Below are 26,897 nucleotides of genomic sequence, written 5' to 3' on the forward strand. Positions count from 1 at the left end.
AATAAAGTAGAGAGATTATTCTGTAGCAGAGAGATTATTCTGTAGCTGGGGAACAAAATGGAAAAAACCTGTATTTAGTTTCTGGCATTAAGTGCTTGAACTGGAGACACCTCTGAAGATGTTTACCATTCTTTCTTTTATTCTATTTTCTGGATTACTGAGTCAAAGAAGCCTGCTTGTGTTTCCCACTGTATCATCGTACTGATCTAGTTTTTAAATACCAAGACTGTGCACAGAACAGCCTGCAAAGCTAATTGGAGCCTGTCATCACAATTTCTTGTGTGTGAAGCCATTTGGGCATTAAACAAACTATTATTTAAAAATTAAATGTGCTCAGTTTGCAGTGTGGGTTACACAGTTCCTCTTCAACTACATGTACAGATTCATTAGGATAGCTGTCAGTTCTTGTATGATGCCAAAGGCCCCTGGCCTGTAGAACCTTTTCAAGCAACTCTGTTTAAGTAAGACAGGAACTATATTAAAAATACCCTTTTCCCAGCAATTGGATTGATTCTCATCACTACTGACTAGACAATGTCATTCTGCTCCTCAGTGACACCCTGTTACTGCCACTGTCTGGGTGCTCTCAGGGACAGAGGTAACACTCATAGACCTTAATGGAAGAATGACTGACTGCTCCTTCAATTGTATTACACAGACACTTATCTAATCTCATTTCTGCAGTATTTTTATGTTCTCCAGTACTACTTTCAAGGAAGTGCTTGGCATATGGTGGCTTATTTTCCCCTCTCTTTCCTTGTAAAACAGATTAAGAGAGTGTCAGAAGCCTGCAAGTGCAAAGCTAAAGTCTCAATTCAGGAAAACCAGCAGTAAGTTCACCAGGGTAAGCATCAGCCACATTGGAATCTTGTTTACCAATCATGAACTAACACACTCTCACCAAATTTTGTTTCAATAACAACACTTGTGCTTTACAACATGGTCCATCAAACTGTTCTTGTGACAGTCACACCATGGAAATGGGGAGATCTGTAAAGAGGAGAAAAATAAAACAGGGTAAACCTTGCAAAGATTGTCAAAGGCACGCTGCAAACTTGTTGAAGTGGACTCGGCTGTTAACATGTGTTAAGCTTATGCCTCCCTGCTCCCTCCCTGAGAAACAAAGCAGTAAAGAAGCAGTAAGGAAAACACACTCATCACCACAAGAAATGCAACAGAAAGGGGAATAATAATAGGTCTGGAAGAAGTTAAGATTTTCAGAAATGACTGCTGATTTAGATGTGTCTGTTTCTGGGCATTCAGCTGGGGTACTTTAAACAGTGAAGATTTCAGGAAGTGCTGGACACTCAAACATAAAAATGGCACCCTAGAAAAGACCCCCAAATAAAGTATTTATCAACAGGATTAATTTAAATGTTGTTTGGGGTTTTTCCCCCCCTCATACATACCACTACTGTTAACACTCTGCTTGAGCCAGTCAACAAAAGCACCAACATTTGTGTATACTCCTGGGTAGCTCTTCTTTCCACATCCTAAGCCCCAGCTAGTGATTCCATGAAGGGTGTAAAATCCTAAGTTATCTTCTGAAGGACAAACTAAAGGGCCACCAGAATCACCCTGTACAAGGACAAAGGAATCTTGTTATGTGCCAACATCACTCCCTAGGTTTTCAAATTACCAGATCAGCTCCAAGAGCTCTGGGATGCTCATGTGTTTGGGGAGTTCCTTTTGTAACACCAGACAGAAAAGGAAGTATTTCCTTTTGCACTAGAAGTAATTACTATCTTACTACTAAGGAGAGTTTTACTGTACGTCACCTACATCCTGTTTGCACGAAAACAGCTCTTGGTGAGGTTTTAACACTCCCATTTCCAGAACCCACCTGGTGATACCCCAAAAGTCAGAAGGCGATGTGTGAAACTTACTGCGCATGAGTCCTTGCCATCTTCTAGAGGGAATCCAGCACAGATCATCTTCTGGGTGACTTTACTGGGAAGATTTATGTAGTAGCTCTGACATGTGTCAAGCACCAGGATAGGGACTTCCAGTTGATGCAGTTTTTTACCCTTTTCTCTGTCTGGAAATAAACAACATCTCAAAAACCAGTAGAGGCATCAATTTGTGATTCCAGAAAGCAGCTTCCTTCTTCCCCTTTTCAAATGGTATCAACCTGAATGATCTGTTTTCTTTCCTCCCACCCACTTCCCTAAATGTCTATCTGATCTTACACAAGAAAACTTTTTAATGTGTCGTCTCTCCACAAACAAATGTACAGACAGAATGAATGTTACAACACGAGAACACAGTAATTGAAACACAGCTACAGCATGCACAACCTTCCAAGTAGCAAAGCCTGCATACCTTCTCCACGTGCACCCCATCCTGTGACAACACACACTCTTGAGGGCTGAACTGCCTCCTCCTTGGCAGGGAGGCACACCGGGTGCACATAGTGGTTGAATTCTAAGGGCTTGTCCAGTTGCAGTAAGGCGATGTCGGAGTCCATAGTGGTCTTATTAAAACTTGGATGTATAATGTACTGCTTTACTGACCTTCTCTAGGAAAGCAAGGACATTGACACTTTCTGAATGACTTGGAAATCTGAGTCTTTCAGTAACTTTGGTTTTATACATTGTCATGCCATATACAAGATGCCTTAAGAGTAGGACACATTTAAAAGCAGCTGCTGAAGCCACAAGCTTTCTTATACTAACATGTCAAGATTATGCTTCTTGGATGTGCATCAGGGAACTTGCAGGAAACTCCCATCCAGCAAGTGCAGGAAAGGAAGGTCCTGGAAACACATCATGCTGTCTGAGCAAAGCAGAAAGTTGTGCCCCAATTATTTCTGTTTTGGTGATAGTCACCAGGGAGTTCAGAGACAATATACTCCACACTCCCACACGCTCCAGGGTGCTGAGCTTTAGAGTTCATGACTGTTGATAGAGTTTCTCTGACAGTCTCACAAAAGCTGTTGTGTAACTGCATTTGGGTCAGCATGCAGGCTGTGAGATTGCTCCAGCATAAATAATCTCAAAGACACATTTATATTAAAAGATATTTTGCAAGACTGATTTATATTTTACTATTAAGCAGAATTTATAGTACCTGTCTGTATTCTTGTTCTGTAAGATCATGAAGTCCTGCTACCACCATCCATAAGTCTCTGTATGGTTCTCTTACAAAAAAAGATAAGGACATACTCAGGCTAGTATAAGAGCATGTGAATCTTAACACCTTCCCACTTGGAACAGATATTTGGGCCCTGCATATCCCTAGGCCTGCAAGTCCTGAGACCCATACACCCACAAAAATATATGAAAGTCTTCCCACTGACTTCTAGGAACATGAAGTATTCTCATGATGAGTCAGTGGGATCTCCCAAACACCCAGTGAACTGAGTGAACTTTTTTAATGACTGGGGTGTCTGCTGTAGAACACAAGACCATCATGGTCCACATCATCGAGGGACAGTGCTGGTCTCTACCTTTTAATTTCTTTAGGAAAAAATGGGTGACCTCTAAAACATTACCACCTATCAAACCCCCAACCAGAAATATTTAATGTCACCTTTTGTTTTCATGGCCAAACCCTCTCACTGCCTGTAAACCTGTCATAACTCCCTGATAAAATTAGTTGTGTAGAAACATTAACCCACATACACAAATTCTGATGTGATGGCAACATGCAACCCAGAATTCCTCTCTAATTCCTTGTAGAGGAGTACCTTGAATACAGCACAATGCTCTTGACAAAATTTTGGCATAGTATTTAGAAACTTTGAAGCCAAAGTCCAAAATTCAAAGAGAGCACTTGCACTGCAGATCCACAGTTTTATGGGAATGGGCAAGAGAATTGAAAGAACTGGGGACTGTAGATATCTAAGCAGCTTTAGCATGTGGGGATTCTGAAAGCTCATCCTCCTTTTCAAGTAATTGCAACTTTGTTTGAACACAGGCCCAAATACCTAATTCTCAGCAATCTTGGGAGGACTTTAAAAAAAAAAAAAAATAATAAAAAAAGTCCCAATATATGTGAATTTTAAATTAAAGTACTTGTGATTAGTTTGAATTGCAAAACAGGTAGTATTTGGCTTAAGAGATAAATACAGATTGCAGTTTAGAAAGTATTTTTTGAGGTCCTAAAGTCACACAGACCATCCTTTTGGCTTCTCTCAATAAAGATAAAATTTTCCATGCAATCTGATTTAACAGATTGATGATAGGGTCTTAATAGTTGTTACTAAGGGAACAGCATCAACCCTTTGCATAAAAGCCTTCTGTATGTCCTCCAAAATCTGCCTGGATGCTCTGTGAATGATCCAAATACACAGAAGTTACCTAAGAGTAAGTGATGGATGACAAGGGACTTAGGATGATCCCTTCTGAAAACTGATCTGAATGAAAACCAAGCCTGCAGATGCAGGCTACTTCCTTAGAAGCCATTCTGCCAGTGTAAACTGGTGATAGGTGGTAACTGAAACTGTGCCAGTCACCCTAGGCAGAGTCCCCATGCTGCAGAAAGGCACTGCGCAATTACAGATATACCCAAGGCAGGGTTCAACCCCGTGTACTTACTTAGAATTAAAGCAGTGAGCAGCTGTGACAACCCATTCTTTGGCAAGAACTGCTCCTCCACAGATATGCTCATCTGCAAGTTGTACACTGACCTGCCAGGGCCATGAGTATGGTACAGCTTCTTCACCTCCAATTATTCTACTGAAGATAAACCGGGGCTGATTTGAAGGCATTCCACAACTATCATCTGAAACAGAAAGCACTCATGGTTCAAGATGACTTTAGAGGTTAAGATTTGGAGAGACTAAGAGCAGTCCATTTAACAGCTACCCCACAGCTTCCCAAGCTTCCTCCCCTCCCCACCCCCTCTTTTTTTGCTAATTCTTTCAAGTTCCCTCATTACAAAGAATCCAAAAGTTTAGTGAGAGCATGAGGAAATGATCTCTGCAAAATCAAAGCTTCACCAACATGAAAGCACCTGCTTACTTTCAAAATTTCAGCCTCAAATCTTCAATCAGTATGGACTCATCTCACTCTCCATAAAGGTCTGGAGTGAAAATGGAGCGGCCTAGTGTGATGGTGATTTTCAGGTACCCTGTACTCTTTATTTTCACCAAATCAAGAAGGAATAAACTGACACAGAAATAAAATAATGTCACTGTGTTGCTGTGACTGACTTAAGATGGAGACAACAAAAATCAGGTTCTGCTATTCTGAAGCCAAAGCTCGAAAGTGTTACTAATCATCTTTTTGTATTTCCTTGAAATGTCTTAATGAAAAATTCTGGAACAACTGCATCCATTAAGTATTTGGAGAAAACAATTTACAGTCCAAAGTCCCTATTCCCATGAAGAAAACATAACTCGGGTTGGCTTACTTGTTGTAACCTGTATTTTGTCTTCAGTCATATCCACAGCTGTAAATTCCTCTTCACTAGTTGAATCTAAAGTATCTAAATCTAGCAAATGAAAATAAAAAATATGTTAGCAGCCCATCTTGAGTGAGATTTCTATTACTAAAAATCACTTTTATGGTAAATCTTGTAGAAAGAATACATTTCCACAGTAAAGATCTGTGCTATTACATCCTCACAGGGTAGTAAAGTGCCATTTCAAATGCAAAAGGCTCTAATACAAAAATCAACCCCTGAGGTTTTGGGTTGATGAATTTTTTTCCTCTTCCCCCAGTCAATAGGCCCTTTCTTTAATGTCACAACAGGTTGGTTTTTTTGCTGAAACAATGTGTTAGATGAGAATCTCCTAGAGCAAAAGAATTCTGAATAGCCAGATTCACTGAAGAGCCCTTTATGCTGTCACAAAGGGGCCATTTCTCAAGTTAACTTTTATTACCTGCTACATGAACAAAAGAGACTGTAGCTCTGAATCCTCCAAAGGTCTCTGTTTCATCAGAATGAAAGGCAACCAGCATCACAGCAGAGGAGCTTAGAACAGGTGCTGGTAGGGTAAATCCACAAGACTTAGCTACAAATGAGAAAGTAAAGGTTTCACTGTAGATTAACATGTATTTTGTTATCCTTATCTCTTTCAACAGTGGGTACCCAATATTCTGTGTGTTCCAGCTCTCACAGAAGAGCATAAAAAAAACTATGCACGAGAGAGGAGCAGAGATAAGCAGACTGAGGCCTGTTCTATTATTCTGACAGTCTTTGTTGATTAAGATAACAAGAAGACTCTTGTATTATTTCACAAGAGTCTAATGCAACACTCACAGCTCTCATAGGTCACCATTACATACAGAATACATTGGGAACTTGATTTCCCCTTCTTATTGCATCTGCTAAATGTTAATTTGAGTGCTAATCTAAGTACCAGCATCAAGCCAGTGCTGAAATCAGTTGATTGGGACAGATCTTCCTCTCTTTCAGTATAAACCAGGGGAATTTCTAGCAAGGTGGCATGGATTACATGAAGGCTCATTTGGAGTGAACAACTGGCCTATGAAAAGGAGACCTCCTGTGTGCTTTCTGTGTCTGATCAGTACTATAAAAACAAATGACTGTTATGTCCTTTTCTTCATTTACATGAATTCAGAACTACATTTCACGTAGAATTTAAGTTGTTCTGCACAGTGTGGGTTTGCCTCTAAATGGAATGGAAGTAGGAATACCTGCAAGTATTTTCCAAGGTACTGAAACTAGTACCTATAACCACCTGAGACCCTAGAAGTAAACTTGACCTGTAAAACTCTAAGACTGTAAACCAATGCTGGTGAATGTCATAAAATAAGCCATCCCCAAAATATCTCAAAAAGGCAAACCAATTTCCTCCTCTTTTCCCACATCTCCATACACAGTCACGGCATCGTAAGAGCAATCTTCACTGTCTTCTACTTCAAATGACTGGTATGTAAGCTTGAAATAAAAAAAAATGAAAAAGGGAACCTTGTTAAATTCTCATAGAAAAAATTCAAAGATCTATAGCAGGGTCTTTAGTATTCTCAGTAATTCATCTGGGGTCTGGGTTTTGTGACATTCAGATCCCTCACAGGTGATGTGTATTGCATTTGCTAGAAGAATCTGCCACTTGGTGCCACAGTTTAGTAGTCATGAGGTCTTGGGTGACAGGTTGGACTTGATGATCTTTGAGGTCTTTTCCAACCTTATTGATTCTATGATAAAATTTAAACCAGGAAAGACTATTTCACTATGTGCTAAAAGAGAAATCAAAACCTGTCTGGATTTTGATGTGGAAAGTGCTTTAACTACATCTAGCAACATTATTCAAGCTTAGGTTGCTTGATCTTGATTGTCCTTAACTGCCTGATTTCTTGTTAATGGTGACCATTCCCATTCTGTAGAAACAAGAGGGGCTCATATAATACCTTGATTACGTGGTCTTCTCGTGCATAAATAATCCACTGACAGTTTGCCATGTTGCTGTAGTGCTCTGGATAGTGCATACTTTGTAAAACTCCCTCTTCAAAAATGACAGCTAAGGATGCACAGCCAGAATCTGGAAATCAAGGAAAACAAAGATGGAGGCACTGTGATTTCCTGTTAAACCATTCAAACCCTCTCCCCAGAATAAATAATTAAATCTAGAAAAACTCTTGTGGTACTGTCACACAGCTTAGGGAGAACAGGACAAAAGCAGCATGTCAAATCTTTGTCTGAAAAAGATGTAAAGAAAATGTTTAATTCGTTGCCAGGCAGAAGAGCAATTCTATCCGTGACTGTAGCATTCCCCTTTGGCTACAGGCACAGGTACCTGTGTGGGGTGACAGAACTGCAGGACATAGGCATGTCAGAAGAGCATTTGCCATCTTTCTTGGGAAAGGAAAGCAGAAACATAATACACAGAGGACATGTCTTCCTGATGGGCTATGCAGAGGCAAGACCCCTCAGAGGGGATTCCTTCCCATGCCCTGCCCTTACACCCTGCCAAGGAAAAAAAGCTATCTAGAAAAGCCACAAAAACACAGGTAGCAGGTGTCTGTCTGTAACACAATTATCCAGACTCAGCAGATAGCCCTTGGGCCTGCTCCCTAGTGATAGTGAACTGTCTACACAACAAAACTGAAGGAGTACTCTATGACATACACCTTAGCATTTAGCTGCTTCCCTCAGGGCTCTTCCATTAAAGCATCCTTTAAAGGAGCAAAGCAGCTTTCATCTGGAAATCCTGCTCATTTGACTCAACTTATTAATAGAGTTTTAAAACATTCTGGAAGCAGGGAAGGAAATGAGATCATCTTTACAGCAGATGGAGAAGTAGTAAAGATAAGAGAGGGCTTCTCTCAACACCACCTATCCTACCTCTTTTGGGCATCTTAGTTTCTTCACAATGTCACATGGCAGCCTAACCTCATTTACCTTATTTATAAGATCACCCATGTAGAAATATCATAGGACCTTCCTCTGATTTACTTCTGCCTGAAAATGTTTTTCAGGTCACCACCCAAAAGCACAGATGGGTGTATTACTAAACTTATACTTACCAGGAAGAATCCCTGGTGAAAGAGCTTTGTAGATCATGGAAAAACCAGTTCCATAATCCTTGCTGTCAGAAACAAATTTCAGCCTCATATTATTGGAGCCAATCAAAATAGGCAATGGAAGATCTCCTCCACAGAATTTCCCTGAAACACAATTGTTAGAGAACAATCAGTTTAAAGTCTTTAGTCACTTGAGAAAACTTGCATATACCATATTTAGTTGTCAGCTGTAAATTGCCAATTCATTCTTCCACATTTCCTCTTAATTCATTAGCCCAAATTGATGCATGCTATTAAAAACTGAAAAACCTTGACCACCAGAGTCATCTGCTGGCCCTGTTCCTTGCCAGACATTTTCCATTCTTTTCTTCCTCCAGTACTGTTTGTTGTTTATTTTAGATCATATGGCACAAAGTATTCATCGTGAAAATGTAACTAAGTCTTTCATTTTACTGATTCTGTTGCAATGAACCCCCAGTGTCCTCACTGGACACACTTGCTGTGGTAATTTCAAGAATAAGGAGACAGCAACTCACCAATAAGTCTGTTGTCTTTTGAATAGACTGATAAGGAATCGTAGTCACAAAATGTTTCTGGCTCTATATCGAAGTGGGAAAAATTAAGCCATATGTAATTCCCTTCTGGTACAAACAATGTCCACACACACAACCTGGAACAAGAAATTAGTTCCCATTGACAAAACTGCAACAAAGCCCCAAACTACACTGGTACAGGGAATAGTTTCTGGGTGAAGACTGCTTTGTCTACTTACTGGTGGTTTTGATAGAACTCTTGGGGACCTCCAGGAAAATCTAATTCTCCTTCACTGCCAGGGAGTCTGCCATCCTGAATGCTACACAATGCTGCATTGTGGAAATAAACCAAAATAAAGGGAGTCAGGTTTGACATATATGCAATCATCTGTTCTACAAAAAAGCCCAACCAAACCAACCAACCAAAACCAACCACCCCAAAAACAAACACACCAAACAAAAGAAACCACTCATACAGCTAGAGAATATTGAGACACTCAAGATTGGTCAGCTGTACCTGGTTGCTGTTGACAGACTGGTGCCTGGCTTCCTCTTTTATTTGGAATGGTAAGTCAGTTTTAAAGCACACAATTTGTGAGCAAAAATTAAGCAGGCAATACACTGCCACATTTTACTGTAAAAACAGCAATACTTTTTAATTTAACCTTGAAGAAATTGACAAATTAGGATTTCAGTACAAATAATTTTCAAGGAGGAAGAATGCACACCTCAGGACAAAAGAAGAGTGTTCATTGCAGCCCACTTGTAAGAATGTCCTTAGCTATGTTGTTACAGCAGACTTCTGCAACAGTACAATATGATATTGAAGACATTAGAAGAAGCAGAAGCTGAACTGTCTTGTCCAACAAGAACATTAAAATGGAAGTCTGATTCTGCCACGTTGAAGTATGCTACACTCAGGGTTGGGTTTTGTGGGGCTTTTTTGCATTTTATTCATAGAAATAGACACCAGACAAGTAGACAGATTCATCAGACTGTGCAAAGGTACTGCTGATCTACCCCATACTTTCTATTTAGCATCTATATTTTTACATAGAATCAACTTCACTAATTAGATTTCATGCATTGCCTGAGGAATGTTCTGCATTTTTCTCATTAGTTTTGTTTGCACTTCAATAAACATATGTAGCTGTCAGAAGGAAAAATCCTTTTTGAAGCCACCAGTACATAAGTACAAGCCTACATAAGTAAAAATAGTAAGTACATATTTAATGTGTACATTTACAAATGCTTTGATGAGTCAAGTTTCTTCACATTCCTTCCTTCCTAGGTTACACATCAGATTATTTGGTGGGTCTTTTTATGCTCTAACAAAGACAGGAGATATTGAAAAAATACTGTACTCACCTGTGGAGCTTTTCATTTTCAGATCTAATAAAGGAAGGATAAGAAAGGAGGCAGAAAAAGAAGAATAAATTACTGGAGTTTCACATTCACAGCTTAGGCTTTATTCTCATCTATGTGAAATGGTAATTTTATACAACTGGCACTGAAGCATATTCAAGTGCTTTTGGGGGACACAGTGCCTACAAAAAATTAGGCTTAGAATTAAAACAATATTGCAAGTTCAGGTAATGCCAACATTAGAATAATCAGCTGTGGAGCAGCCACTTCTAGAATGAATCATATGTTGACAGGCCACTGCTCATTCTGAGCGGCACAGTACCCTCTTGCTACTTTCAACTGAGTAAATACAACACATTTCAGGTACGAGTAGTAGAACGCAACCACTGTCATCACATCAGGGACACAGAGACATTAAGCCTGACAGCAGACATACCAGCGGGACACTATAAAAGAGTGAGCAAGTAAACCCTAGCACAATGCAGTTGAGAATTGTGATTTCACTTGACCTACCAAACTGCTTTCTCTGCTCACTGGAGCCAACACACTCATGAATAGTAGAGAAAATTATTTTTCTCTGATAATAAAATGGGCCAAGTAGTAAATTCTTTAATTTGCTTTTGGCAACTGCCTGTCAGTGCCTTGTACTTAAAGGTGAAATGCTATAGGGCTTTTCCAGGAAAAAAGAGAAAAATAGATGCTGTATCTTGAAAAAGATAAAACTAAGTGAAATAGTATGAGGCAGAAAAGTTGACACAAGTGAGGGACATATTACTGTGGAGACAATACCAGCACTCATGTTCTCCTGAATCCAGGGAAGCACCACACTGAGGTCTGTGAATATTCCTGGAGATCCTCTGCTGTAATGTTTCTTCTTCTCATTACTTATCCAGCCACGAGCACAACCCATCCCCCAGGAGATTACACCAGCAAGAGTCCAAGCACCGTGCTTACGTCTGCACAAAAGAGGGCCCCCTGAGTCTCCCTGGAACAAACAAGTGAAAGCTCACAACCCACATCTTACAAAAGCATGTGCATAACACCAAGCAAGCCCCCAGGAGTTCATTATTGAGTTCTCTTTTGTGCCGTACTAACAAAGTTGCAATGCAGGGCATAGCAGTTTTCAGAAAACTGTGAAGAAACACAGTAAGAAAGTAAGTGCCTTTAGTCAGGATTGTCAAGAAGGGGAGAGAAAGACTAATTGCCTCATGGGTACATATCTGTCATGTTTTAACATGCAATAAGGAGTTAGGAGCTTTTGTATTAGTCTCGTGACAAGGAACAATCATTTAACCTTACTCTCACTTCCTTTCCTTCCTCTAATCCAAGGCTATACCTTCTGTTTCCTTCCCTACCTAGCATCTCAGCAACACTAATAAATTTATCAAGTGTTCTGGAGTTAGAAAGCCCACAGCATCATTGCAAAATTGCTCTCGGGAACCTGTCATACATCTCACACAATAATTAGTAGAATCACGTAATGAAGTGCATTGCCCCATAAAGAACCTTTGAAAGGATTCACAGATCAAAATACACACACTCCAAACACTGCTATTTACAGTGTATTTATTCACTTAAGCACACAGAGCCTTTTAGCCTCTGGGGAACGCTTGTAAATACCCAAGGCTCTCTGTTCAGCTCACCTGGCAGGCATCTTTTCCTCCATCTGGAAATCCAGCACACATGATAGTGTCACCTTGGATGGGGTTCTTTAAAGTTGATAGTGCTCTTGAACACTCCTTACTGTTTAGGATTGGTAGATTGACTTCATATAAGACCTGAGGGAGTACTCCATCTGAAATACAAAATAAGCTGTTCATCAGAAATGCTGAGAAGTAATTTAAGGTCACTGCTAATACACAAGAGTTGTAAACTTTCTCTATGCCATTTTATGGTTACAGAACATTCAGTTTTGTGTATGTAAGCAGATTTACTTGAATAATTTCAAAGAGCTCCAAAACTGAAATAGAGAGCTGTGCATTGTAGTGATCCACTGGGAGGCAATTCACAGGTAGGCAGAGGTGCTAGCAAAGATCCCATTTTGAACTACAATTCTTAAGACCAGTTGCTAATTTCTTCCATCTTGTTATGATTGTGCAATCAAGCTCTCAGCTTCATCAATGAGACACTGAGAAAATTGAATCTCAAAGAACAATTTGAGTTGCTTACTCTCATTTAAACGACCCCAACCACAAGCAGTGCAGATATATCCTGCTTCAAACTTTTCACCTGGATCAGGAAGACATGCTGGCAAAACTGATGGACCTGCCACACATGAACATAAATTTTATTCACAAGTATTTGAAAAAACAGGAGGAAAAAAAAACAGAGAATAAAAGACTTCTCAGTTAAAAATAAAAAGTGTTGTTATTTTTGTGGCATCAGAGAAATTAATCTGGCATTAATCTGGTCTTGACATTCAGCTTAATCTTAGCTGTATCATGATCCAAACCTCCACTAGAAGTGGGAATCAAAAGCATTACCTTCCCCACTGGAAAAAATGACAGATAACTCTGGCCTTACTGAAAATGAAGGCTCCATCCAGCTTCAGAAGGGCAATGTCATAATTCATTGGCCTTCTGGGGTCGAAGTTTGGGTGCTTAATAACATATTTAACAGGGAGTGTCTGCTCGCCATTCTCCCTGATCCTCAAATCATGCTCTCCTGCTGTGACATTCAAGTACTCCAATAGGTTCCTGTAGAACAGAAAAACAAAAGCTCAGCTACAGAATCTTCAAAGGGAAAAATTATAGTAGTTTTTAGAAAGACAAGTAAGTGTAATTGATATCTAATACCTTTCACCTCCAGATTTTAGAGCACTTAATATGTACAGTCAGCAAGAACTGAGTACACCCTGCAGTAGAAATTGGGAGATGAAAAGGAAGGGAGAAGAAATATAATTTTAGCTGCACTCCTAACTGGTTTCCTGGTCCATTAAGGAACCAGGTCCTCTTACTGTGGTTAAGAATGTTCAGTCACATTGCTTTTTGAAGGAAGGAAGATCTGAACTTAGGAAACCACATGAAAAATAAGACTACTTGGCAAGCATTCTTGGTTTATACCTGAAAACTACAGTGAATCCTTGCTTTAGGGCTCCAAATACCAGGGCAGATGTGCAGCAAAGGAACATGATAGCAATCATTATAAAGTTTTTATTCTATTTCAAATTTATTCACCAGATTTGAAAAATTACTTTTCTGTCAGAAGGCTTTATGCTGATTTAGGCATTGCCTGTCCTTCTGAAGTTTATATAAACTTTGGCTAACTTGACCAAGATGTGATCACCTATAATGACCAATATAGGTCAAATTTACAGTTACAGGAGATCCTTTAGTACAAAGATTCAGAATTAACTATAAGGGAATTAAAACCTCAGTGAAACCACCACAGAATCAGAACTAAAGCCTTCCACACAAAATTTACAGACCACTTTTTTTTCCCCATTTAGTACAGAGACTGAAAATCTTCAGCATGCAAGAGGTCAGTACTGTATTCAGTCACCATATGCTCTGCCAGTTGTTACCACTAAAAAATAATTTCAATCACCTGGCAATTACAGTTAGGCATAGATTTTTACCTACACTTCCAAAATTAGCCTCAAACAATCCCTGTATATTTATTTCATTTTGAATTATTTGTGAGGTGTTCAAAGGGTTTGGTTTTTTTTTCCCCTTTCTGTTATAATATGCCCAATATTTGTTACAAGAAAAAGGGTAACACCTATAAGCAATCACCATAAACAGATGCTAAGGCACACACTTTCACAATCAATGTTATTCTGCACCTGCAGTCTGCTGCTGCAAGATCACATCCATACCTGTCTAAGATGCAGTGAGCTGCTGTGACCACCCACTGAGCAGAAACAATGGTGCCTCCACAGAAATGCTTTTGCCTTCGTTTCAAGGAGACCTGCACCATATAAAGAAGGCGTGCTGAGTGAAGAAAATCTTTACATCTGCTCTGATTACATTTGAAGAAGAAAAGAGTACATGCAGGTATCCCCTGAAGACTCACATAGTAAAGTACATGCTGCATTTCAAGCAGACTTCCATGGCATTTGTACAGTCTTTGAGTCTAAGAGATTCTAAACCTCACTATTCTCCCCTCAGCTGTGACTTGCTACATGGATAAATGCAACACACTTGTAATAAATGCCAACTCACTGAGGTACTCAGCACACTGTAAAAAAGGTTATTACTCAGCTGAGAGATTTTGCTTTGCAGGTCACTAGGAACACATTGCAATAGTTGAGGGCTGGGGCTAGTGTCCTTCAGTGCCCTGTTTTTGCATAGTTTCACCCATGCCTCTTTACTGTAGACTGATGTAAAAATGCTCTTTCGATAAACAAAACAAGGTTTTCCAGGGAGCAGGACAAGCCCCACGCCCTGCCCACCTGCTTCACTGCTTTTCATAAAAGCAGAGTGGAGCTCGCCAATACACCATGAGTGGGAGTGAGCACAAAGAATACCTGTTTTCTTCTGTCATTTATACAAAATGGCAAGACTTTGTTCTAAAGATAAAAACCACTTTTGCTTGTGCACACCTGCCATGGATGTGAGCCTTGTTTCACCTGGTTTCCCCCAACAATCCGAGTGAAAAGGTTAAGGTAATTCCATGGTTTTGGCTCTTGAAATTTCTGCCCACACTTAGGATCTAAGGAGTAAAATGAGGAAAAGAAGGAAGGATTTAGTCTGGATTTTCTACTTTTTTTAGTAACACAGAATTGGAAGTGGAAGACAGGATTCTATTTTGTTTGGAGCCCATGAGTATTGTGCTAAATCACAATCTTCAATAACTTGATGCAAATCTGAGACCATTTATTTATTTCATTACAAATCATATTTAAGTTACTAATTCTGAATCATCAAGGAATCAGACAAAAGTTTAAAGAACTACTCATTAAAAGATGACACTCAGTTACAGACCTGGACTGGAACAGAAGCAGAAAATCGAAAACTAAACCAATTATTTTAATGCTACTGTGTCTCTAGGTGTATGACTTAAGAGGGTGAAACTAGTGCAGCTTCCTTATTTCAGCACTATCTCCCATGCTTGTCACTGCCTAAGAACCAACACCATTAGCACCTAGAAAACTGTTAAAACCAGATGTGAAATGTTCATCCTACCTTTCTGAAGAACAGATGGCACAGCATGAAATTCTGTGACACAAACTATCCCCATCAGGAGTAACTGCAGCTTACTGGGGGCAACGTGCATCTTGGGATGTTAAGTGACTGAGTGAAAACAAGGAGAGTTTTTAGAGGGACAAAGAAACCAAATACTACACTATAGAAGAACAGCAACTAAATGAAGTAGAAGTTACACATTAATCCAGCCATGAAACACTTAGCTGCACAAATAATGTAAAAGAATCATGCTCTGTTAAGTGTCACTACTAAAGCGTTTGTTGCAAAGTGCTAGCTAAAATTCTCCCTAAACCTAGATTTTTTTCAGGCAAAGGACAAAACTAAATTACTGTTGCATGCTTTGCTAGCAACACTTATCCAGGCTGATCTGTATACGAAAGCACAAGACACATGCACACAATATCAATTGCTGTTTGTCCCTACAATTTCTACCGCTTTTTAAGAGGGCAAGACTTCAATTTCAGCCAATTCTGCAGACCCGAGAGACACCTCTGAAGTTTAATCGCTTTGTTGGCAGTGTGCTCGCTGTTATAAATGACAAGGACAACTCTCTGCATCAGTCATTTTTTTTTTTCCCTCAAAAGAGCAGTGTTTACAACCCATTTTTAAAAGGCAACCAAGAAGGACAGAGCTCAGCTTTAAAAAGGTATTTCAGTATTGCTGCAGTCGGCAGCACCCATTCCGTGTCACTTTGACGGCTAAGCTCCTGATAGCAATTTAAGGGCAAATCTTTTAGAAGGGTTTTCAAATCCGAAATAAGCAACACAGCTAAATTAAAAGCTTTCACAAAACAGAAAGCATAATTTAAATTACCCTGCAAAATCACCACTTAAAACTGTATCTGTTTTAGCAGGTATTGCCTGACTTGGAAAGGGCTGAACAAAGTAATAAATACAATTAAAATACTGTCAAAAGTATCTTAAGTCATATGAAATGTATAAGCATCAAGTAACACATTAGAGTCACCAAGAGATGCAATATATATACACAACAGATGATAAAAAGCATAAGTCTCTTTTGTGCCAGAAAAGGGCAAAGGATATTTATCCCAGGGAACTAGGAAATATTTACACAAGACAGGGAAAAACATTGTTTGTTTCTGGGTATTTTTCTTGGCTTGAGTGGTTGAGATCCTCAATTTCCTCTTTGTAAAAAAGAAGAATTCAATATTTCCACCTTTAATATCTCTGCAACAGTCAATTTTCACATGGGCAATGTATCAAACTTTGAAGAGAACCATGGGGTAAACAATACATTCAAATTAACACAAATTTCAGTCTTGAACTTATCAAAACAGCATTTTGTCAAGATGCCAACAGATAAATGGAAAGGGTACATTCTTTTAAAATAAGGTACAACAGTAATTAAACAGTGAGAGGTTTTTTTTGTGGTTACCATCACAACAGACAAGACTTTTATTTTTCAGTCTTGCTCAGGCTCCCAAAGGAAACTATCTTATACTTGACTCGTTAGCCCCAGACTATTGAATATGTTCTGGTTTTTTTGGACAAGATTTCACAATACAGCCCAACAATTATTTATCAATTTATTCAATTATAGGTCTTTGTTCTTCTTTACCTCTGCCATTCAGAGGATAATGAAAACCATGTTTTATTCTGAACATGCAGTTTCATAACAAAAAAAACCTGAATACAAACTCTGTGCTGTAAGCTTTGATTCATAGTCGTAATTCCTGTTAAAAATATACAGAACTTCTTGAGACTGCAGTTTCCATTCTTGTTCTCTGGAGATCTACAATTCTGCAAATTCAAAAACCTGCATCACCAGTATCACTCCAGCCCAAACCAAAATCTTAAAAGGCTGTTTTGCCTTCAGTAATTGATTTGCAGTTTGCAGGGACAAAACAAACCCTACACCCCCAAATCAGTTCCATGTACAATAGGGCTCTCTGATCACCCACCACAATGACATCCTTTGGAACGATGGCACCCACCAGGATGACAGAACAAGAAGAATAAATAATCTCTGCAGTTTTAAGTGATGCTGTGCAAACTACACGGCACCTTATTGGTGAGAAATAGAAACATCAGCCCAATGGTACATGGAGAGACATTCAGCCCATTTCAGGTTTATGACAGAGGCAACACTTACTGTGCAGCAGCCAAAGTAGTCAGAAAGAAAAATCATAGCAGGGCATGTTCCATACAACCTGGTCCTTGTCTGGATAGCAGAACAGAAGTGCAGGCTTTCTTGTCCTATTATTCTTTGTTCTCCTCTTTTGCTACCTATTTACCTTTCCAATCGAGCTGTTATTATCCTGTGTGCAGGCAGAGGCACTGATGACTTCACCTAAGTCCCCCTCTGGAGAGCTGTTAGTTCTCAAACTCACAGCTTTGGCAGGCAGCTCTGCCAGCACCATTCCTCAAAGGCAGGCAAAGGTCAAACCTTATGACTTGATCTCCATCCATGCATTTGCTCTGAATCAGGGCTGACTTTGTATCCTTTTCATGTCCTGTACCTTTGTAGTGAGAAAAACAAAACCATTAATTGAAACTATCCAAAATGGCCTGGTCCATGTTCTAGCAAGCAGAGCCAGTTCCTGACTCCCCAAAATAATGGTGCTAGTCCACACTAGGCAATCTGGCCTGTCCCTTCTTTTCCTGTGCTCTTCCAGAACAAAATGCTTGCAAATAAATGTATACTTGATGCAGTAGAAATGCATATAGTTTCTCCTTACTATGAGGCTATTAAAAAAATAAGCATACACAGAAACAAGTAAATTTAAGACCAAGAGAAAGCAAAGAATATAGAAAATATTCTTAGAATATTTCTATAGAAAGATTCATATCTATGATTTTTCAGTCACTCAGACATTCTTTGGGAAGCAAAATGTTTGGCTGAAAATTAAGCAAATAAATACTCATAAAAAGGTCAGAGACCTTTAACCCAGTACCATTTCAAGCCTGTTTAACTTCCATCTGTTAATAAAAACAGCATTGGCAATCGATTGCTACTATTCCAAAGACAAACTAACTGTTGAAAACACAAACACTTCACAAGCAATCAAAACATCTGCTGTATGTTCCCACAGTGCTTATGCGCTCTTGACAGCTTTAAACCAACCCAAGTTTAAGCCAGTTGTGCACCATTTCCCACGAAAGAGCCTGTTGCTACCATCGCCTTTGTGCTAGCTTCCATTCCAGCCAGGCTGTGTGGAGAGCTGAACACTCTTTATGTAGCTGGATTGGTTTCTTGATGACTCAAGAAGTAAATTCTAGTTTCAGTGTAAAGGAGAAGGAATGAATGCATGTACTGGACAGATCAATTGATTCATTCTGATTGCAGCCTCCAGTTACACTTTAAAATACCCAAAGCAATCATGGAATTTCAGCCACACTGACTTTTAGACACAGTATCGTCCTAAAAACAGACCCAGAGTTTTCAGCTCTGGTCCAAGCCTTGTTATAACCTCCTTTCTGGTTCTGAGCCTCAGCTAAGTGTTTTGCAATATCTACCACACCCTGGGGATTATGAAATCCCTTTTCTTGGGCTGTGAAGATACCTGAAAGGGCACAGTATTTTTATAGACTCTGAGAAGCACAGTAGAAGTCAAGAGATACGGTCACCTAGTAACTCCATAGCTCAAATGGGGAAGCTGCTGCTACCCCGGTATTAGTCAGCCTAATATATCATGGTCCCTTGAATGCAGACTACTTTGAGACTTCGTGCTTTTAACATTTCCTCCCCCTCTACAACCCTCTGCATAACTGAAAGGGCCAGTGTTCTTGCCTCAGAGACATTTAGTTATGCTTTACTGCCTCTAATTAACAATGTAAGGACTTGGAGAGAACAATAAAAGAAGAAAGGTTAGCTTTTGGTAATGTTTTTACTTCAACTTGCTGCATCCTCCTAAATTCCTTCAGCTGGCCTGTCAGGACACAGAACAAAGCATACAACAGCAAGAACATTCAAAGGAACCCACAGAACATCCCCATGACACTGTTTCCCAGAACATTTGCTCATTAATTGAATCACCTGGATACATATCAAGATCTATACGAGTCTCCTGTGCCAAAAAATGAGTGCAACTTTAGAGGAAAACACTCTCAGCTTTTTCATGATGCAAAGCAAAGTGTAACAGTTACTATACTAACCAAAATTAACCAGCAACTAGGAACTAGAAGAAACATCACTTGTTGGCCTTTTCCCATTCTTCACAAGGGCTCTGCTTTTCCTGCTTTCAGAGCTCATCAACACATGAGAATTGTAGATATGGGTTCAGTTACTTGCATCCGCAATGGGTGCTGCTACAACTTACATTTTAGTCTTCTCACAGACAAAGACTTTACCTCTCAAAGGAAAAGACGACCAAAAAGCAAACAAGATCAACAAATGTAAACATACTGCAGGCTATGAAAATCACAATGTGTTAAGATATAGGCTAAAACTTCCCCTGGATAGAGTCCAGCCTTACATCTACAGCCTAATTCATTCATTGGGGAAGAACAACGGAAGGAAGAGAAAGGGAACAAGATTGTGCTCAGCTCAAGTATTTGGCCAGAATACCTCAAAAACCCTTTGTAAGGAAAGTTCAGCACTAACACTTTTCAGCTAAAGAAAATCAGGCATATGAATTAAACAAATCAGCAAAAGTCAGAAGTATGCTGGCTGCTCAGCTCCCAAACATCCAAGATGATCTTAAGATTTTTCTGTTACTAACAAAATCCATACCCTTTAGCACAATGGCAGCTCCTCAATGTAAACAAATCAGAAAATAGAGGAAGACCAAAGCATTCATTTCAGGCAACTGGGCTATTGCCTCCTAACACACTAGCGGTTACTGGTTTTGTTCTGCAGGTATCTGGGCTCTACATTTAGCATCCCCTCGCAGCTAGAAGAATAAAGCCTGAAATGCTATGAACCTGAGCTCACAAGGCATTGTACCATAGAGAGGGGATTATAAACACACTAATTAACAAGGACACTTCTGTATCACATAAGGTAAAAGTGTATTATGTTAGCATAGTTATGATGCCAGTACAGTGTCAGCACCTCATATCAAGGACAGGACATAAGGACAGCACTCCGGGTGCCTGCTGATTTCAGCACTGGAAGTCCACAACCCTTGGTATCATTGCACAGCCCACTCCATGGAGGGTACCACTGCCTTACAAGCAAGCAAAACTGAGCCCAAATGGTGGACAATCAGGGATGACTGACTTACCAAACTAGCTTAAAAGTCCAGGAGAAGGCAGTCCAGAAGTAATCCGTATGTTTGCTCTTGATCAGCCAACAGAGCTTCCACTGTTACAGAAAACTGGCACAAAACCCATAAGGAAAGTTTGCTTGCTCTTCGCCAGACTTGCTCTCCACAGAGAAATAACTTACTTTCAGGACCCAGGAGAAAATGTAACCAGCACAGGAAGAATCAAAGAACAGGTTCACAACCCTCAGCTACTTGTTTAGACTGAGAGGTATGAGAGACCAAGCCAAGAAAGAGAAAAGTAACAAAGTAGCATGCTCATAAAACTACTTATATTGTGCCAGAGCTGTAGTGGGGTGGATTACAAATCTTCAGGGGTAATTTCCAAGCTGAAATCTGGGTAGTGGGTTTGTGAAAGGTTGAAAGATACACAGTCCCCACCTTTAGATATTGAAGCAGAGGGACACACAAGAAAATAAGAAAGGAGGAAGACTGCAACAAAGGTTCAGATTCAGCTGCATTCATATTTATTCTTCTAGATGTCCCGTGTCAATATACACACAGCAATCTTCACTGAAACTTCCCAAGTAGGAAGTGGTGTGTCCAGTTTTCAGCTCTGCCATAAGATGGCAGAGCAACACCATTTCTGTCATGTAGTTGATCTGTATATGGCAGTTTGATATGGCCTGATAGAGCAAATATGCAGCCAAGCAAGTAGCTGTAGAAACAAAAAAGTCAATTGTTTCTTCTCTGCACTGCAAAACAAACCTTGTCCAAATCACTGAGATACATCAGAATGTTTAGTTCGTAATTCTCCTGACAGACTTTGCAGAAATACATTTTAAGCTGGTTTCATTACTGCAGAGAAAGTTTGAGAAAACCCAAGAATCCTGCAATGTTATGAGCAAGTGACACAGTCAGCACAGATCTTCCTGCACGATTTTTGTATGGCTATTCCATTTCTGTATCTCCTTCTCAGCACTGAGTGCAGAAAGGACAGTACTTCACAAACCCTTTCTGCCCCCTAGCAAACCTCAGTAGGACTCATGCTAGTAAAGCTATATGCACTGATAAACACTCATACGAATTTAAGCTTTAGCTAGCTTAGAATTCTCAAGTTGAATTAGCATGCCTATTTTCTCAATTTCATAACTAGCCTTCTGCCTCCCAGCAGCAGGGATTTAGCAAGCAGCTTGTATCAGTGCAACCACCCACAGTATCTTCTGCACAAGGGATTTGCTGCTTAAGTGCTACCAGCCAGCACAGAAATTACTAATTCTTCCCTTCAGGGAATGATGCAACAAACCTTGTGCTACAGTAAATACCTCAGGGTAGGATGAAAGTCAGGAAATAGAAAACTTTTCTATTGAAATGGAGGGGATTCCTCGTTTCTGCAACTTCTGCAATGGTAGATACAGATCTAAACACAGAGGAAGAAATAAGAAGTTTGCCTTAGAAAATACTGTGTGTTTTCCATGTGCAAATACAGCTCAAATCTTAGCAAAAAAATACTTGTGGTGGTGAGGAGAGGCAAAAAGAGCCAAAGCAAAAAATCCAAACAGAGCTATTAAACCCCTTCATTGTTGTATGCAATTAATGCAACCATGCACACTGTGAAGAAGAGATACAGATGCACAGACATTCCATCACACATTTGCTTTGGAAAGCAGGAATTTCAACAGTCTCCACAAGATTTGGCAGTTGACAGTTTGAAAGTTTAGGTTACTATTGTCACATCTGCAACGACAGGCCAGAGCCAGCTCCAAATGAATTTAAAGGGAGTTTCAGGATTGATACAAAACTTCGGTAGGTAGAAAAATGAACTGTACCATTGGTCAAATTTCTTGAAGCAATTCAGTCAAAAAAATGGAAGCTTTAACAAACATTACAGAACACAACAGAAACCACACCATGCTCAAAGTGGCTTTTGCCTTTCATCAGCAGATGCATGATATTCCACACAATCAGCATTAGTGGAAGCTGCTGAATTCTTTCCACTCAGAACAACTGCAATACAGTCCACCTAAGCTTAGCAGGCACATTATAAGGTCAGCCCTCTTTCTTCCAAAGGCAATAGTACATAGCACTAGGAAACTAGTCAGTATGGTTATTTGTGGCTCAAAGACATGTGAATTCAACCACCAGTGTTAAATTAAAATTAACTTTATTTTAAGTTGTTACAGCCAGGACATAGAACTAAACTACCTAGCAGTTCTGTGCATACTTAAGACTTCATTGCCATGGGGGCTGGCCACACAGTTGTGAGCAGCACTGTGCTGAACATGCAAGAACTCTAGCCAGTCCTGAAAAAAAAACATAACAAAAAACAAACCCAAGCTAGACAGCAAATATTAACTCCCTACAGAAAAAAACAGCTGATACACACTGAATAGCAGTATTTCTTTCACAACTTAGCACACAATGCAGCCATTTTTATGTAGGAAAGTGCCATGCCAAGCCCTCAGAACACTGCAGCTCACACATACTGCAGAACGCTGTCATTTTGTGCCTCTCTGTACAAGTTTATATTGAATGACTACACATTGCTTGCTGCACTGTTCCTTGCCCTAATGTAATATGCATGTGTTTGCATTATTAATTGTTTAGGAACTCTTCACCTTCTCTAGCACAGAGATAATCAGTGGTAAATTATAGTTTTGGGTATCTTTCAATGCCAAATTGTCCAACAAACAAAGCTTTCATACAGATAGATGAAAGGAAATGGGATAGAATAGATAAATCTGCAACCCAAGTACAGCAAACTTCAGTTGAGCATATCAGCCTCCAGAGGCTGAAGTCACATGTGCTGAAAACAGGAGACCTAACAGGGCTGTGGACTAACATCACAAGCCAGCTAATGGAAGCACTGCCGTTGATATTTAAAAAGACCTTACAAACAACCAACTTCTTCAGTTTAGCAGCTTCTGCATACTTTTCTCCACCAAGACCAGCAGAGTAATTTTCTCTGTGAACTGTATTTCTACCTAGAAGGTTAGAGGTCCTCCATAGGCCTAGTAAAGTCTTTGGAATCCTGAACTATTCCCAAATAGCAAAAAAGAAAACCAAAAGGTTTCTGCAGCTTTCACCTTGCAGGATGGATGTCAGATTTGGGACTATGAAAAGTTAATACTTTGAGTAGTCTCAAATATTGTTATAGGCAAGGAAGAATCGTGCAAAAAACTAGTGGTTACTTAATAGGTGTGTCCAGTGTGAGTCATTTTTCACATACCAAAACAATTAGATGGTTTTGCATAGGCTGTGTGACATTGCAGTGTTAAGGATCAGGATTCAATACTGAGCACAGGAAGCTTCTGGTTACAGCCTAATTTTAGAGCCTTTATCAGTTGTAAAATGTGTTTAGCCAAGGTCTTGATGTGCCCAAATCAACTGCCCAGATTCCATTCATGGGGAAAAAAGTCTCAATAACAGAATTCAGGTACACATCAGATTAAAAACTCCTAAAACCCCCTAAGTTACACTTCATTCATTCCTCACTGTGAAATACCTGGTTTGTGCACAAAATTCTTCTATTAAGTGATACAATTAAATAAAGCCAGAATTGCACCTGTCAGTTAACACTTCATGAGTGCCCACTGCAAAGGTCAGAATAGCAGAATGACAAAATTACTTCAAACCAAAGAGAGATTAAAAAAAAGTCAAAATAAATTCAGATCCTCTGAACACAGCCAGTAACAAAACAAAGCCTAACTGTTGAGCAAATTATGGTGCTAAACATAATTATCACATTGAACAAATAAAAAAGTTATGTTTTCACAAGGAAGAACATAGTCTTGACTGGTTTAGGTTGATCAAAAAGACTTTGTCCCTTTTTGGACTGGTCTTAAAAAAGAGGGGACAGTCCAACAAACATTGATTCCATGTTCCTCGTCATAGGTGTCAGTGGCTACCCTGGCAATTTTCAATGCCAAAAAAATCCATCCCACTTTAGGGAGTTCTCATTTGGAGTTTTCAGTGAGCCTTCTAAAATTAATCCACAGCCCACACCCCCAGCTCACTTAGTGGGGGTGGAGCTTGTACTAGTTTATCCCCAGTGTGAGATGTTAGCAACGATTTTCTTTTCTCCATATCCTTATCTCATCTGTTCCACATCTTCATTAACAACTAATTAGGAGTTGGAACAGAGAGACCATCCATCAACTCTCTGGGTAACTTCTCATGGCGGTTTGTAAACCTCCCTCCGATTCTGCTCTAACTGCAGCCTGTCTTTTTAAGTCTCCATTTTTCTTGCACAGCCACAATCGATTAACTCTTGAGTAACCTCCACCCCAGCCAGAGAGGAATCACTGCCAATATAACTGTGGAGAAACTTTCACTCGAGGCTAAGCTTCTTTCGCGTGTCCCAGGTGTGCCCTGGATTTGCATGGCAGACAAGAGTCAGGGACTCCACTTGTCCTCTAACGGTTCCGGGGAGAGCTGCTGTGGAATCAACTGCCGTTCATTCACCAGCTGAAGGCAAACTGCCCTCTTCACACCCCTGACCAATTAGTCCAAACACGAAATGTGGAGGGGCACTGGACTCCCCTTTCTGTTTATCACTGCTTACCTGACAGTCTGTGTGTAACAACAGTCCATTGTATGATCCCCGTTGCAAACCCTCCTCTCCTGGTCTGCGCTCTGTTCAAATGAATTGTCAGTCCACAGCTCCTGGAAGGAGCAGCACCTGTAACATCATTAGCAATGTCTGTCAGCACTTAATAATACACTGCCTGTGTATACAATTTTGTAGGAGCCATGTTCTAGAGCTTTTAGCACAAAGTAGCAGAAAAAGTAAAACTATAGGGGGCGGGGGGAAGAAGGGATTTGTTTGTTTTCAAATAAAATGCATGCAGCTGCAAGTTTCTAGGCTGTTTTCACTACTGCAGGAGGAAAGTGCCTTTCATGGAATGCAACTGAACTTGCCCCACTTCTTGAGCTTTTCAATTCATTCCTACCTGCTCAAGCATGTAGAGAGCATTAAGAGTGATACCATCTCTCTGCATGTTTGCTTCCTAGTTGCAAAGAGTATGCAGGCAAACACTATGCAGTTAGAAGTTTGTCAGTGTCTTTAGGAAATCCTTTCTATTAAAACCCCTATTGTTCTAGAACAGAGCTTAACACCACATACAGAAGCCTCTTTATGTGAGGTAGCTAACAAGTTGAAAATAGAAGGCTCCATACATGTAATGACAGAATGGAAATGATAAACCTTGCAGTCCTCTTGTGCACATTGCACTGTAAGCATTTAAGCTTCTGCTACAAAAAGCCATGCACATGTGTACACATACACACGTGCTTGTAGGGTATACACAAAATCAGCAAGTCATGTCATTTAGGGAGCCTGATTTTTATTTGGCAATGCTGATGTTTGGGGTAGAATTTCAATCTTTCATTTTTAACCACCAAAGAAAAGCACAACAGTAGAAATATTGTTAAGAGCAGTGATTCATCATCCACTTTCCCTTTTAACTCTCATTTCCTACTTCTCTTTCAGACAAGTACAAAGGCTAGTGTAAGATACACAAGTTTTATTTAATCTACCTGTACAAAATTTGATTTTTTTCCTACCATTTTGACATTTCTCCTATGCACATGTACTTTTTGTTTTCCAGAGGTAGCAGGCCAGAAGGCTTGAAACAAGTCTCAAGAAGTAATTTCTGCACTAAGAATTAAATGCTGCTTCTCATCTTCCACATCTGCATCAAGACAGTGGTGACAATTCATGCTCTACCACTTCAGTTCTGGGGCACCCTGGTGAATCATAAGCTTGTCAAACCTGTTAGCCCTTCAGCATCTATCAGTGGTGAATACTTCAAAAGCCTCCTGTAGAAGCTCCATCTGTGGATATAAGCTTAAGAATATTTAATTCTACAGCACAGCATCAGTCATCAGCCCCAAAGAATTTCAAATAGTGCTTTGGGTCTTCTCCTCAAACAGTGTTCTTTCATACAGCCAAGCATGAAGACCATGGCATCAACACAGCAAAAGGACTTAAGGAGATAAGCCAAACTCTCAACAGATAGCACAAGTTAGCACCAGCATTCTGTATCTAGCCTTCTCATAAAGCAGTTATGCTTTGATAATAGTAATGGTTAAGTGTTTCCTGCTTTAGCTCCAAAAGTGCCACAGATAAAAGAGCGAATCAGAAGCCATGAATGAAAACAGAAGAGGAAACACTAGCAATATATATTGCTCTTTATGCATAGGTATATTTATGGAGATTGGAGACATGCATATATTAAACATTTGATTTTTTTTC

The 26,897-nt window shown here is 39.8% G+C and overlaps 1 protein-coding gene across 14 annotated transcripts in view; it reads right to left on the bottom strand.

Annotated features, from left to right (window-relative positions):
• Positions 1-754: 754 nt before the first annotated feature.
• OVCH2 (ovochymase 2) overlaps positions 755-26,897 on the bottom strand; it is a 30,239-nt gene continuing 4,096 nt past the window's right edge. For 4 of the 14 annotated variants that reach the window (XM_068147923.1, XM_068147924.1, XM_068147921.1 and 1 more), the window contains exons 3-24: positions 25,206-25,322; positions 17,590-17,956; positions 15,457-15,564; positions 14,874-14,983; positions 14,148-14,239; positions 12,854-13,026; positions 12,500-12,595; positions 11,974-12,125; positions 11,120-11,315; positions 10,334-10,357; positions 9,205-9,295; positions 8,969-9,102; positions 8,436-8,576; positions 7,320-7,450; positions 6,756-6,849; positions 5,828-5,959; positions 5,356-5,436; positions 4,539-4,725; positions 3,070-3,139; positions 2,323-2,518; positions 1,887-2,038; positions 999-1,578 (exon numbers count right to left, since the gene is read on the bottom strand). In XM_068147923.1, the coding sequence (XP_068004024.1) occupies positions 1,366-1,578; positions 1,887-2,038; positions 2,323-2,518; positions 3,070-3,139; positions 4,539-4,725; positions 5,356-5,436; positions 5,828-5,959; positions 6,756-6,849; positions 7,320-7,450; positions 8,436-8,576; positions 8,969-9,102; positions 9,205-9,295; positions 10,334-10,357; positions 11,120-11,315; positions 11,974-12,125; positions 12,500-12,595; positions 12,854-13,026; positions 14,148-14,239; positions 14,874-14,983; positions 15,457-15,547 (2,556 nt within the window). In that variant the 5' untranslated portion in view covers positions 15,548-15,564; positions 17,590-17,956; positions 25,206-25,322 and the 3' untranslated portion in view covers positions 999-1,365. The other 10 variants (XM_068147927.1, XM_068147920.1, XM_068147925.1 and 7 more) reach the window with 10 other exon arrangements.

This window comes from Melanerpes formicivorus, unplaced genomic scaffold (genome assembly GCF_026170545.1).
Source record: "Melanerpes formicivorus ecotype bairdi unplaced genomic scaffold, bMelFor1.0.p_v2 SCAF_16, whole genome shotgun sequence".
Taxonomy (NCBI): Eukaryota; Metazoa; Chordata; class Aves; order Piciformes; family Picidae; genus Melanerpes; species Melanerpes formicivorus.